The sequence below is a fragment of the Diplodia seriata genome (assembly GCF_021436955.1).
Source record: "Diplodia seriata strain FDS-637 chromosome Unknown scaffold_2, whole genome shotgun sequence".
NCBI lineage: Eukaryota > Fungi > Ascomycota > Dothideomycetes > Botryosphaeriales > Botryosphaeriaceae > Diplodia > Diplodia seriata.
The window spans coordinates 2,675,907-2,689,117 of NW_027117309.1; the positions used below are offsets into that span (position 1 = coordinate 2,675,907).

At 54.3% G+C, this 13,211-nt stretch overlaps 5 protein-coding genes across 5 annotated transcripts; 1 reads left to right on the top strand and 4 right to left on the bottom strand.

Moving 5' to 3' along the window:
- Nucleotides 1–180: 180 nt before the first annotated feature.
- SLS55_002155 (uncharacterized protein) lies at nucleotides 181–1,190 on the bottom strand (the record flags this gene model as incomplete). Its single annotated transcript, XM_066773639.1, has 2 exons — nucleotides 181–433; nucleotides 934–1,190. The coding sequence occupies 2 exons, from the start codon at nucleotides 1,188–1,190 to the stop codon at nucleotides 181–183; spliced, it is 510 nt and encodes a 169-aa protein (XP_066636206.1).
- Nucleotides 1,191–4,616: 3,426 nt separating this feature from the next.
- SLS55_002156 (uncharacterized protein) lies at nucleotides 4,617–5,516 on the bottom strand (the record flags this gene model as incomplete). The annotated part of the gene is made up of 2 exons (XM_066773640.1): nucleotides 4,617–5,132; nucleotides 5,196–5,516. The coding sequence occupies 2 exons, from the start codon at nucleotides 5,514–5,516 to the stop codon at nucleotides 4,617–4,619; spliced, it is 837 nt and encodes a 278-aa protein (XP_066636207.1).
- A 448-nt stretch (nucleotides 5,517–5,964) lies between these two features.
- Nucleotides 5,965–6,967, bottom strand: SLS55_002157 (uncharacterized protein; the record flags this gene model as incomplete). Its single annotated transcript, XM_066773641.1, has 2 exons — nucleotides 5,965–6,361; nucleotides 6,426–6,967. 2 exons carry the CDS (start codon nucleotides 6,965–6,967, stop codon nucleotides 5,965–5,967), a joined length of 939 nt encoding a protein of 312 aa, XP_066636208.1.
- Nucleotides 6,968–9,159: 2,192 nt separating this feature from the next.
- On the bottom strand, nucleotides 9,160–10,208 carry SLS55_002158 (uncharacterized protein; the record flags this gene model as incomplete). Its single annotated transcript, XM_066773642.1, has 2 exons — nucleotides 9,160–9,611; nucleotides 9,674–10,208. 2 exons carry the CDS (start codon nucleotides 10,206–10,208, stop codon nucleotides 9,160–9,162), a joined length of 987 nt encoding a protein of 328 aa, XP_066636209.1.
- A 1,483-nt stretch (nucleotides 10,209–11,691) lies between these two features.
- TIF5 (eukaryotic translation initiation factor 5) lies at nucleotides 11,692–13,010 on the top strand (the record flags this gene model as incomplete). The annotated part of the gene is made up of 2 exons (XM_066773643.1): nucleotides 11,692–11,848; nucleotides 11,902–13,010. 2 exons carry the CDS (start codon nucleotides 11,692–11,694, stop codon nucleotides 13,008–13,010), a joined length of 1,266 nt encoding a protein of 421 aa, XP_066636210.1.
- Nucleotides 13,011–13,211: the final 201 nt, after the last annotated feature.

A 13,211-nucleotide genomic window follows, 5' to 3' on the forward strand; every position in this document is an offset into this window, starting at 1 on the left:
CTGGAAATAGTGACTGTTTGCCCTCGGCTTGGTTCTATATCTCCTATGATCTACATTGCTGGAAGTTTTTTTTTTTTTTTCCCTCTTTAAACAAGGGTTGTTTGCTACCAACGCAGCGACTATTACTTATTGCTTTACTACTGCCGCTCTACCGTAGTTACGGCTACCCTCAATTTCTTTCTAGTGGATCCTCAGTTTGAGGATATTCTCCAAGGTCAAGAAGTCCCGGACGGTACGAACGACGCGACAGCGCTTGCCAGCGATGTTAATGTTGGCCTCCCAGATACCTTGGTCGAAGATGACACCCTTGCAGAAGTGACAGTAGGTGTTCATCCATACGTCTCCGAACTTGCTGCTGCAGCCCATACAGCTACGGACATAGAGTACGGTGTCGGGTTCAGGGTCGTATGTCTCGCTGAAGTAGGTCCTTTCCCTGCAGCGAAAAGCATTGGTATCTAAGAAACCTTCGCGAAACCAGTGGGCCTCCTCGCGGTGCTTTCCCCCAATGTGGCGGTGCACATCATCCAAAGCGCAGAGCGAGCAGATCCACGGCCTGAACCATATATCCTGAGGGTCGCACGCGCAGTGGTGTGTCGTCAATTCCGTCGGACGGCACTTGTCACAAAGGAAGACTGCCTGCGCTGTCGTCATGCCGGCGTATCTCTGGCTATTTGGGTTGAGACCTGGGCATATCATTTGCCATTTTGCACGGCATTCCTGGTGTAGAGTTAGTATCTACAGAGCATCTGCCTCTTAGAAAAATATACATGGGATTGGTAGATGAATACAAGACCCGGACGCAAATGTAAATATAAAATGCCCACATTTACGTCCGGATCCTGTTTTCAACTGCCTACATAAATATGACAATACGGCATCTGTGTAAAGCAGTGAAGTGGGTGGAGACTTACTGAGCATGTGTTACAGCCGCACCTTTCGCAGAGGTCCATCTCGCCCGAACATGGGACCCGTTTACCGATCATGAGCCGTCCAGGAAAACCCTCGCATTGAGTGAGCTTAGCCAAGGTTTGCGCCGAGGGTGCCGAGCCGACCGAGGTTTCCTCTTTGAAGATGCTGACCCAGGCTGCCTTCGAAGTGGAGGCAACAGCAAAGAGATCCCTCGAGGTGATCTCCGGAGCGAGTGAGCATAGGATGGGGTAGTGAGCCAAAAGCTCGTCGAACCGCGGCATGGTGAAAACCGGTTTGCGAAGCCAACGAAAGCCAAGGTGGGTGACCTCGAAGAGTTGATGGAGTTGCAGAAGGGTGCTCGAACAGAGAAGGTCGGCGGCGGTGGATATAGCCCGGAGCAAGCGTGAATGCACCTCATACTAGGCCCAATCTGGATTTCTCATTTGGTGAATAAGTCAGTGGACCATGGGTCACCTGTGTTAGCATTCGATGGACCACGCCATGTAAGCAGCTACAGGAGCCGACAGAAGAATTGACGCGGCTGGCGGGAAAGGCGGAAAAGGATTTGTAATAAAGTTTGGTACAGATGTCTCCCAGCCTCAATCCATCCGACCTCTTTCTTTTCCGGCTGTGACACTCTACGTATACCTAGGGCTTGATCCAGTCATCTTGTGCGAACTCCGAGTATATAGAGCGGTGTCTGCATGATTCACGTGGCACACCTTGAACGCGTAGTCATGCGGATTGCAATGACTACCCCGCGGTGTCGAAATGATCGTATATTTGATTGAATATAGCTATCTAGTGGTCTCTTATAGACCTATCTGCTTGCGTGCTGGTGACTTGCCTGTTTGTGTGCGACTTGGTTTTAACCACGCGGGCATAACCACCGCACTACGCACATGGCTTGCTTATGTCAGATCAGCCGGATTTTCCTGCCACCGCTATTTCGTGCCCTTCACCGCGCATGATCGGTTTCAAGGCTCTCACAGTCTGGAAAGTAAGGCCGACTGTGCTTTGATGTTCGCGCAACCGCTTCAAGCTCGCTGGGTTTGATGTTGGGGGCGAAGGCCCGGAAAATAAGGTAGTGAACCAGAATGTCGAGTTGGTCAGGTGTTACGGGGAAAATTGGAGCAAAAGGCCTGGAAACTTTTTGGCTCGAATAGTTTACTGCTGGGAAGTAGAGGTAGCAGTAAGATGCGCACTGTTGTGCGTGGAGACGAAATTGATATGCGGGGGTTGGGAACAGGGTCGTTTTGAACAATGAATTGTTCAGAGTCAACTACTGCTTACTGACTACCTTGATTTGCAGTCACCGACCCTTAGCTTTTGTTGGACCCATGAAGCGGCCTCAGCCAATGCGGGGAAGAGACAATCCGAACCTACTTCTATTGTTGGTTTTGGCAACAGATCAGGTACGACAATGAGGGTAATACTCCTCTAGGGTCCAATACTCTTTGACATTCTCGTGGAGGCCGTCGCAAAATGGACACATGTAGTGCATGTAGTTCAAAGTGAGATAACGGCCACAGCGATCGCAGTCTGCTAACTGGGCTACAGTCAGCGCCCACCCGCATCATTTCAACTCCTTCATACTCACAGTCTCGGTAGGATCCCAAGGATCCGCCACGCTTTCGGTAAGGGTCCTGATGTCAAGCAAGAGGCCTATGCGATCTCTTCGCGCCATGTGCTCGCGCACCCGGGTCTTGGCTGTCTTGCTGAGATCCTCATCGAAGCAGCGGCGGCAAATGTAAGGCAGCAGCCAGCGACGTTGTGGAGTGCATGCGCAATAGCGCGGTATGTCTATCGAGTGGCAGCCGTGGCACCTCCACACACCAAACGGCCTCATGTCCGGTTTATCTCTGGGGTAAATATCTTGCTCTCTGCCGACATCGTTGAGTGTCACCCGACAGTTCTGTGCCCCGGTTAGCCGGCGGCGGCTTTCATGCAGTAATTGCAGGCCAACTCACCTCGCATGTCTTGCACTTGCAACGAGAGCAGAAGTCGAACTTGTCGGCGCAGTCTTCGCCGTCGCAGCGGGTTTGCGCTTTTATGTTGCGTAACGAGACCTCACTGCAGCCCGTTTTCAGAAGCCTTTTGTACTTTTCGTTAATCTCAGCGACGTTGAAGAACTCCCGAGTTGTGAGATTTTTGGCAATGGACACCAAAATCGGGTATTGCGCGATCAAGTCCCACAGTTCTGGCATGTTTCTGGTGTTTGTATGTGCACGGAGAACTTTTCGGCATCTCTTGGGGGAAATAAAGGTTTATATATGTGCATGAAGCTATTGAGGAGCAGAATGGATGTTACGCACATGAGTAAATATGCGACCCTATGCACGGGTAGAATTTGGAAATTTATCACCAGATTCCCTTTTGAAGCGTTCGTGAGATCCACACACTCTCAAGTGGTCCTTTAGACATAGGAGCCAGAAATGTCGGCCTGACTGGTGATTCACCCAATACGTTGTGAGAGCACGGGGTATCTTAATGTCGGGATAAAGCCGATTGCCAAGCGACTTGACCAGAAGCCCTCAGAGCTGTCTGAAACGAGAATCACAAGAGCCTTCTCTCGAGCAAAGCCTTTATCTCATCGATGCGCTCGTCCTTCGCCAATCCTCCACAGTACATACAACAGCCCTGCAACATCACTTCTCGCACGCGCCCCCCACACGCACCACCACAGCCTGCAACATGATGAAGAGTTTGCTGAATTGGTGGTAAACGACCAATCAGCATGCGTTCTTGCTGAGACCGCGAAGGGTAATAAAACTGCCCCAGTGGTATATCTGCCAAGTCCTTGTAGAAGCAGCGGAAACAAATGTGTTTCCCGCCACCATATCGATGGGTCAGCGGGCTGGGGAAACAAGAGCATTCGGGCTTGTTGGTAGTAAAGTGTAAAGCTTGGGCGACGCAGAGTGTGGTGGACACACGCCTGTATTCGCCGTAGCCGAGTAATTGGTTGGCTCTGAAGGGAGTGACTCTACAGTTCTGTAGCAATAACACATTAGCTTGCAAGGAATGTATGCCAGAGAGAAAGAGATGTGTGATGATCAGAAGATTTTTTGTTGACGTTTGTACGTACCAAGCAAGTCCCATAACCGCACCTCTCGCACGCTCTCTGGGTAGTGGAGCAGTGTCCTCGGCGCATGCCTGCAAAGCGGGAAAAAGGACTGTAGCGATCGCAGCGCACCAGCCTCTTTAGGCTATTCCACGTCATTTCTTGCCCAATTTTGTCCGACCATCGGACCCCAAAGGCATCCATGAGCTTCTTAAGTTCGCACCAGTTCAAGTTCATTACGATACTTTCCGCGATGGGGTACTGAGCGAGAAGAGCGAGGAGCAAGGTGGAATCCATGTTGGTAAGCAAGGGGTCAGGCCGGAAGCAAGCTGGGGTTTCCTTCTTCTTTCTTTCCCTGGGTCCAGAGTCTTCGTCGAGCTATACAGATTGCAAATATTTAGTGCCGGGAGGGCGTCAAATATTTAAAGACGTGAATGCGCCAAGTGGCTGTGGTTCAGGGACTATCTGAACGGGTTAACCATGGATATCCATGGCGGGGCGGCTAACGCTACCACCCAACACATTGTTCAAAGTACCACTTTGCTTGTTCCCATGGGTATACCTTTTCCAAGACAAATTCCGCTTTTTTCCGCAGGCATTATTATTGTAAACATTTAAAATTTATTATCTTGTTCCCGTATACCCATCAAACGTCAATCTTTCCCTCCTTCCTCAACCCCTCATAGAAAGCCCAAGCACCCAAAGCCTTCGCATCCCGTCCGCCCTCCTTCCAGAGATCCTCCAATCTCACAAGCTTTAGCGTGATCTTCTCGCCGTGCTCCCTGATGCCCGTCAACTTGCCCTGCCACTCCTTCAACGTCTCCCTCTTCACCCGCCGCTGATGCAAGAACAACGGGATGAACTCGTCGCACCCGCCCGCACTGGGATACATGGCCTGCCTCAGCGCCTCGCCCGTCGTGTCTTCCGTCTTGGGTACCGCGAGCGCCGTCAGGTCGATGAGCTGGCTCTCGGGCACCTTCATGCCCGTCTCCTCCTCGATCTCCTTGGCCGCGCCGCCGGCAAAGGTGCCGCTGTCATCGAGCATGCCAGCCGGGAGCTCAACCAGAGAGAGGGAACCGGCGGGGATGCGTGGTTGCACCGTCAGGATCACGTACTTGTCTTGCTCGGTGTGTTCGGGGACGTCGTCAGGCTGAAGGATGAGCTAAGGATGAGGCGCGAGTGATTAGCAGATGGCGGTGGATGGCGGGCGGTTCGCGGGACTTACCAGCATCCCCACGCTACCGCCGCGGAGGAAGATTGAACCAGGCAGGTATTCTCCCTTGTCGTTGGTGACGTCGGCCTTGATCTTCACGAAGCCGAGCTTCGTCTTGCTGAACCAGTCGCATGCCTGGACATCGATTTTGCGGAGCTTGTAGGGGGCATCGTGGAAGACGTGCTCTTTGTCCTGCTGCCGGGCAAGCGAATGCTGCAGCGTGGATATCCAGTTCTTGAAGGCTGTGAAGGCGAGCAGCTGGTCCTTAGTGATGTCGTTGGTGAGGTTGACGACGCACTCGGGCGACGAATTCGGCAGAACGAAGGACGACATGGTACGGACAGGCGCTATGCGGGAGGGGAAGAGGTGTCGGGCCGTCAACCTGAGGCGGGAGAGCATGCGTGCAGTACTGTGGGAAGATTGTTTGGTGTCATGGTGGGCAGCCTGGTGATGACGTCGGCTCAGCTAGGTGGACCCTGATCTCGCATGACTCATGTCTCGCGCTCCCCGCACTAGGCATCGCCCTCACAGCCACTGCATCAACATACGGGAACGCATTCTATTCGTTATCATGTCCACTAAAGCCCAAAGAACTCCCACCCTTCTCCTTCACGCCCGGCACCTGATACCACACGACCCACACACAGCTCGTCGTCCGTTCAGGGAAGCGCCATGATGCGCGTCTTGCGTATATTGTCCCCTTCTTTTCCCAGATACCGACCCGTCATGTAACTGGAACCGCTTGTTAGTAGTCTTCTGATGCAGGTGTGCGTGGCCGTGCTTACCTCCAGTAGACGTTGCCCAGCGCAGTGTCGCGGCAACCGTCAATGTACCTGAGCATCTCCCGATCCACCTGCTCGCCCCAGGATGGCATCTCCGCAAGTGCGAGATACCATCCCTTGTAGAGGGCATTGAACATCTCTTCAACAGCATCTGCAGCCTCCTGCTCCGAAAGGCCCTGCTTTCGATAGATATGGATGATGTTGTGTTCAACCCCCAATGCCAAATCCTTCCTGTACGAGAGAACGTCGTTCTGCCTGGCTGACTGTGAGCGTATATTCAAGATTGTATCGTGCGTGTCTTCGTACAAGCAAACAAGATCCGAGGAGATGCGCCGCAATTCAATTACCGCCTTGTGGTCGAAAACGTGGGATGGCAATTCGATTCCCTGCGCGTACCTGCCACACAGCCAATTAGCTCAAGCAAAACACAAATGGAAAAAGCAAGGAGCAAAGCACTTACTCGATGAGTTCATGGCAGGGATACACGCCGATGGTACTCCTCCTGAAGTCCATGAACTCCTCGACGTTCACCGCGATCGACTCGGATATAACGTCCACCTGTCTCAGCAGCCCGTCAAAGTAGTCTTTCATCGACTTCTTGTATCTTTCCTGAAGACTCGGTGATGCCCTCTTTTTGAAACCGAACCAGCTGTACTGGAACATGTGTCTCAGGGGGTTCTCGCTCGCCGAGATCACCGGATGGCCATCAGTCATTATTGCCATCATGGCCAAGACCTCTTCCTTCGCTGCTTCGGGATCATCTTTGAGGTGGCCCTCATCGAACTGGTCGTCAAAGAAAAAGACCCAGTGCATCCAGATCGCGACGACGAGTAGCGCCTCTTCGTCAGCGTCCGGCATCCATATGGTGCCCAAGTACGCCAAGCCCGATTTCGAGCACTGCATTGCTTGCTGCTCATTCAAACCGAGAGTGCGGACCACCCATTTTTCAGCCTGGGATTTGACCTTCTGGTAGTTCGGGTTCTCCCGGGGGGCGAGAGACATGATGGATGCAAACATGTCCGGAATTCGTACGTATCTTCTGGTTTGCATTAGCACTGACTGCCCAAAAGCTCACCGACGACCATTACAAACCTGGGCATCTCGCCGCCGTTGGTCAATTCTTCGCCGGCCGCCATAATTTGTGATGTGGAAATGTCGTCTGATCAGTGGAGGATGCTTCTCTGTGTCCAAGTAAGGAACTGACCCTTAACGAGGCTACTTATATCTTCCAGAGGCGCACTCCGGATGCTTTCACGCCACACCGTAGTGCTCTGGCACAGCCTTCATCCAACGGTGCGGCGTTCCGGGCCTCCACACAATCCCAAATCCTCCCAAAGCAGGCCATGTTCAATCAACGTGAGAGATTTGGCTAGGTTGATTCATCATACATTCCTTCATGTAAGCTTCTAGGCTCAGCTCGGCGCTTCCGCAAGGCTGCATGGGGGAGTTGATGTACAGTCGCTCGGAGTCAAAGCTTTATTGACACGTGCCAGCGCCATAATTCCGCTCCTTGATAGAGGCGAGTGAGTATTAGGGCTGGGACATGAGGCTCAGTGTGGGTGACGTTCATCGGCGGTGCTGAAATCTCCAGGCGGTCTGGCTTACTATCCCATGGATTCGGACCAATTCGCCTCCACATGTCTTTTCAGTGAGATGCTCATAGCAGCGTGTGGGTGTCTCATCAGGCTGAAGCTGAAGATGTTTGGCAAGAATGCAACACCATAGCGCGGCATATCCATAACACACAGCAGCACAGTGTCCACGAAACCAGTTGAGCATCAAAGTCACATTGAAAGTTTCGTGAAGCTGTACTGGGAAGTCTGCAACCATCATGACTCGCCGTCCATGTGGACCAAATATAGTCATGACTTCTTGGTGGAGCGGTAAGCTCCCTTGTACGCCGAGCCCTAATGCCCTACTCCCGATACGAACGGTTGCCCAGAGCGCCGGGGCCAACAAGAGCGCAACACCTGTTGCGGCACAGATCACGCCCCGCGCCTCTTCCCACGAATGCCATCTTTCTCCAGAGGCCCATGCTCCCTACAAAATCCGCCCGAAGCGCTCGAAATCGCGCCTTCTTGCCGCGTACGCTGCAGCGTCATCGCCCAAAATAGTAAGCCAAGACCCCGAGGCCTCGCCACATGGGGTGCCGCAGAGCCTCATCTCGCCCCCCCGGCCTCCCTCCCTCGCGCTCTACTCCACCCTATCCCCGAAGCACCTTTCCACGCGCTGCCCCGGCCTCCTCCTCCACCACACAGGCAGCAGCGGGTCCCGCTCAGCCGGAGCGCTGTTCCTCCGCAGAGCCGCCATAGTTGCCGTCGACCGGCTGCTGCTGACCCATTGCCCTCTTTCCCGCTCGACGGCGAAATAGTGGTCGAATGCGGAATGCGGGAAGCTGCTGCACGTGGCCGGTGCACTTTCCAGATCGAGCTGCTTCGTCGTGGCGAGCCCGAAGAGGGAGCGGAGGCGGGCGGTGAGCGACGCAGGGCGGGTTCTGGGCGTTGCGGCGGAGGAGAGAAAGGCTGCGGCGGGGCTCTGCGGCGAATCCATGCCTGGCTGGTGGCTGCTAGGCTGCTACTTCTGTGAGGCTGTGTCTTATGTAGGATGTTGTGTGCGGTTTGCCGGGGCTGTGTGTATGCTTGTTCGGCTCCAAGCGTTTGGGTGGTGTTTTGTTCTTGAACGGGGCGTTTGATGTGTGGAAATCGTAACTGATCTAACTCGGCGGAGAATTTATTCATGGCAAAATGCGCAGCGGGGCCTTATGTGCATCGTGTGCATGTGGTTGCTGCGTGGACAGCGCTTGTCTCGGGAAGAAGCTGTTTTGAAGGGTGCCAACTTGACAAAGCCTCGTAAATAGTATCGTAGTAGCATCTTCTACAATGAGCAAACAACGTATTTGTACGACGACGAAAACACTATCGACGAGTGAATATGGAACTTCAGTGCAGGCACAGAAGTATCGGGCGGGTATGATTTCAGACGCCCGGTCATGTGCTCAGATATTTTCGGACTTTTGCACAACTTCAAGCTCCTTCCTTTTGAAGATTGTGAGCCTGGGTGTTGCGGCACGAAAGATGTGATTTCGGGCGCTGTCTTGTATGAGCACAGAAGTTTCTTGGGTCTTGTAATATCATCTCGAAGGAATGACTAACCACAGATGCCTTGCTCTCTTACGCCCACATTGCTGTGACCGCTCATGCCATTTCCATTGCCGCATCCCTGGCGATTTGGCGTGTCTCCTCATCCACCGTTTCGTCTTGCGCAAATGCCTCAAACCTACTCCTCCACAGTGCCCACCTTTCTTCAGAAAAGCCATACCCATACGTGTCCGCATCATAAAGAGGGCCGCCCCTCGCGCTCTTCTTCTGATTGCCCGAGAACTTCCTATCCGCCTCTCGCAACTCTGCACCCCGAATACGTATCCACTGCGCCGCTCCAGGTATATGGGTTCGCGGTTCAAGCAACTTGCGGTCCTCAAGGGCTCGCCTGAGAGTCCGGATGGCATAGAGATAGTAGTCGAGAACATCACCGCGGCGTCGGGAAAGCTTGGTCAGGTGGGCAGCAAAAGCGTTGCAGTTTGACCATTGCTGACGAGCGGCTTCTTCGGAGACTCCTTCTTCCTCGCGTTGCGCCTTGGATGCCGGCCCTGCAAGTGTTCGTGAGCTTGCGCTTTCACAATGAATCCATTCGTCGAGATGCTCGACTCACCGTTCCACAGTTGGCGCATCTCATCGCCGAAGGTGGGCAAGTCAGACCACAGACGTTGCCGGTCGTGGATAATCGCCCTTCCCGGTCCTGACTTGCCTTCAATGCCTAGTTCTTCATCTTCCCAGGTAAGCGTCTTGCCCGTGGTGTTCTTTGCGTCGGGCAATGCTGCAAGGGCGGCAGTCAGTGCCGCAAGACGCTGCAGAACGACATCGTCGTCAAAGGCTGCACCTGCATGGACTATCCGACAAACCGTGGTTGCGTACTTGTTGAAGAACTCCTCAAGCCGGCTCATGACCAGAGACTCTATTCGCTGGGCGCCCTCAACTGTGCTTGTGATGCCGGCCAGGACGTTCTTGAGTACTTTTATTAGTTCTTTGAATGTCAAGTCTGGCTGTGGGCATGCTCTCTCGTATGCCACAATTTGTTCCTCCGCCCACTGGTTGACGATATCTGCCGTGGTGGGTGACATATCTCGATCAATCGACAAGAAGCCTGTGTAACTGAACTGCGCTGACCGAAGTCGAATACTGAACATATGCAACGATGCCTCGGCAGAAAGGGTTCTGGGCAAATGGCCATCTTTATTTCAGCAGTCTTGAGGCCTGTTCTTTGAGCACAGTCTGCATTGGGATGGCGGCTAACGTTAGCGCAAGCAGGGTGTCATCTGCGTGGCGGTTTGAATCGTGGGGAAATGCTTGTTGAGGCAGAGAGCGCTTTATGGTGACCAATGGATGCTTGCTACCGCAAAGACGGCGCCGCTTGTGGCGTTGACTGGCGGGGAGCGTCCTTTGTCATTCCGCATCCAGGTATGTCGTGTACAGCGACGTAATTTGTGCGAAGGAAGTTCGACAAGAAGTCACGGGAGACCAAATTGCCGTTTTCGCAAGTGGACGACGGAGCTGGTGCCTGAACATCTTGTCAAGCTTCACGGTGTGTGCGTGTCCGACCACCGTGACTAAACACAGCCATGAAAGTTCTGTTGTATTTGCTTTGGCTGCCAGAACCGAGTAGACCCCGGAATCTCATTGCGTTGGCCGGCTCGTCGTGAGGCGCGAGGTTCGACATCTTCGATCATGATTGGGGAAGGGGGAGAGATCGGGGTCGGCCGATGGCACGGGCTCGCTGCAGAAGGGCGAGCCTTAGGAGAGGCAGTGCCAGGCAGCAGACTTGCGGTCAAGTAGCGTGAATAGCATGCTGATGCTGCGGAGCCCGGATCCGTCACAGTCAGACGCGACGAAAGTGAAACGGGCCTCGGTGAGTCGAAGCCAGGCGCCGCGGAAACTGAAGAGGTCGCAGAGGCGGGCTCGCGGCGGCGGGACAAGCTCGCGCGGCAAGCCGGCGTCGACAAGAGCAATTGGCTCGGCGGGACAGCGCAGCAACGGGCGGCAGGCGCCAGAAATGGTGACGTGCATGCGATGCGCAAGGTGAGTGCAGCGGCAGGGCGTGGCTGCTGCCGCCTCGCTGTTCGGCCTCCTTCGGCTTGGCTTGGCCGCTGGCTGCTGCTTAGTCAAGAACGGCGTTCAAATTCTCGCGCCCTACTTAACCACCGCGTCCTTCCTCTCGCCACGACTCTCCACCCATCACCTTTCACAGCCTACGGCTTGCAACCGCGCACACAACCCGCAAACCACCGCCGGCCCACCACTGCGCGCACGGAGTCAAGCTGCCAGCTGCTCCGCCCGACCCGCCCCAGACCCCAAACCCGCACAAAGCACCTGCAGTCAAACCTCGAAGACGCGGCTGTATATGTATTCGCCCCGTGACAACGCTTTCAGACAGGAACCGCCGCCGAAGCTGCAAAAATTCCGTGACATACGAAAGCCTAGTAGCAACTACCATTGCACCAACGGCTAGCCCGCTTTGCTTCTGACCACACCCACCACACACACCACCCCCGCGAGACCTGCACCTGCTGCATGTCTTTCTTCTCCTCCACTACGAGCTTTTCGCATCCTCGCACCAACCTTCTCCACCACCATTCCTCGCTCTAAGCCGCCACACACCCAACAACCGCAAAAATGGCCAACGTCAACGTCCGCCGGGATGTCACCGATCCCTTCTACCGCTACAAGATGGAGCGTCTGCAGTCCAAGATCGAGGGCAAGGGCAACGGCATCAAGACCGTCATCGTCAACCTGAGCAACGTCGCCCAGCAGCTCGCCCGTCCCCCGTCGTGTACGTGCTTCACTCCTGCCTCCTGCATGACTACCCGCTGATCCCTTCCACAGATGTTATCAAGTACTTTGGCTTCGAGCTTGGTGCTCAGACCAACAACAACCCTGCCGACGACCGTTGGATCATCAACGGCGCTCACGAAGCTACCAAGCTCCAGGACTACCTCGACGGCTTTATTTCCAAGTTCGTTCTCTGCAAGAAGTGCAAGAACCCTGAGACCGAAGTCAACATCAAGGACGGCCGCATCCTCCTCGACTGCAAGGCGTGCGGTCAGCGCACCGACGTCGACATTCGCCTCAAACTCAGCTCCTTCATCTTGAAGAACCAGCCCAAGAAGGGCAAGAAGGACAAGGCCACCAAGAAGGCCGAACGCCGTGCCAGGAAGGCCAACGGTGAAGAGGAGCAGAATGGCGGCAGCGGCAGCAACGGCGACAGCGCTTCCGACCACGCCGACGAGAACGGCGACCTTGAGCTCGACGCTAACAGTGATGACGAACTCACTCGCCGCATCAATGCGGAGGCCAAGGACATCGAGGATGTTTCTCACAAGGAGGTCGAGTGGTCTGTCGACACGTCCGAGGAGGCTGTCAAGGCCCGTGCCAAGGATCTCCCGGATGATCTCAAGCGTGCTCTCGTCATTGACGAAGGCGATGAGGGTGCCGATGGCCCCAACGCCTACGACCAGCTTGGAAGCTGGATCCAGGACACGGTCAAGGAAAAGGGCAGCATCAGCAAGGTTGAGGATGTTGAGATCTACCTCAAGGCCAAGGAGTTCGGTATCGAGACCAAGCACAGGACCCTCACCGTACTTGCTCAGACCATCTTTGACGACAACATTGTCAAGCAGATCGACAACCGTGCTCCCATGCTGAAGAAGATGATCACCTCGGAGAAGCACGAGAAGGCTTTCCTGGGTGGTATCGAACGCTTCATTGGCATGGACAAGCCGAACCTTATCCCCCAGGTGTCTGCCATTCTCATGAATGTCTACCAGAACGACCTCGTGACTGAGGAGATTCTCAAGGCCTGGGGCAGCAAGGCCAGCAAGAAGTACGTTGACCTGTCCATCAGCAAGAAGGTTCGCAAGTCGGCTACGCAGTTCCTTGAGTGGCTCGAGAACGCTGAAAGCGACGAGAGCGAGGAGGAGTCTGATGACGAGTAATGTTCTCTAATCACGGGTCTTGATGGAGGCGGGCACAATGGCTTCGGATGATGCGCGAGCAAAGCGTTTTCCTGGGAACATGTGCTCTGGCTGTTTGGCTTGTTTACTTTATCGTTTTGCTGCTACAACTCCACTCCTTCACCTGCGTGACATCTGGATTTACTCTCCTAGTACTAGGCAATGCAATCCTATTCGTAACTG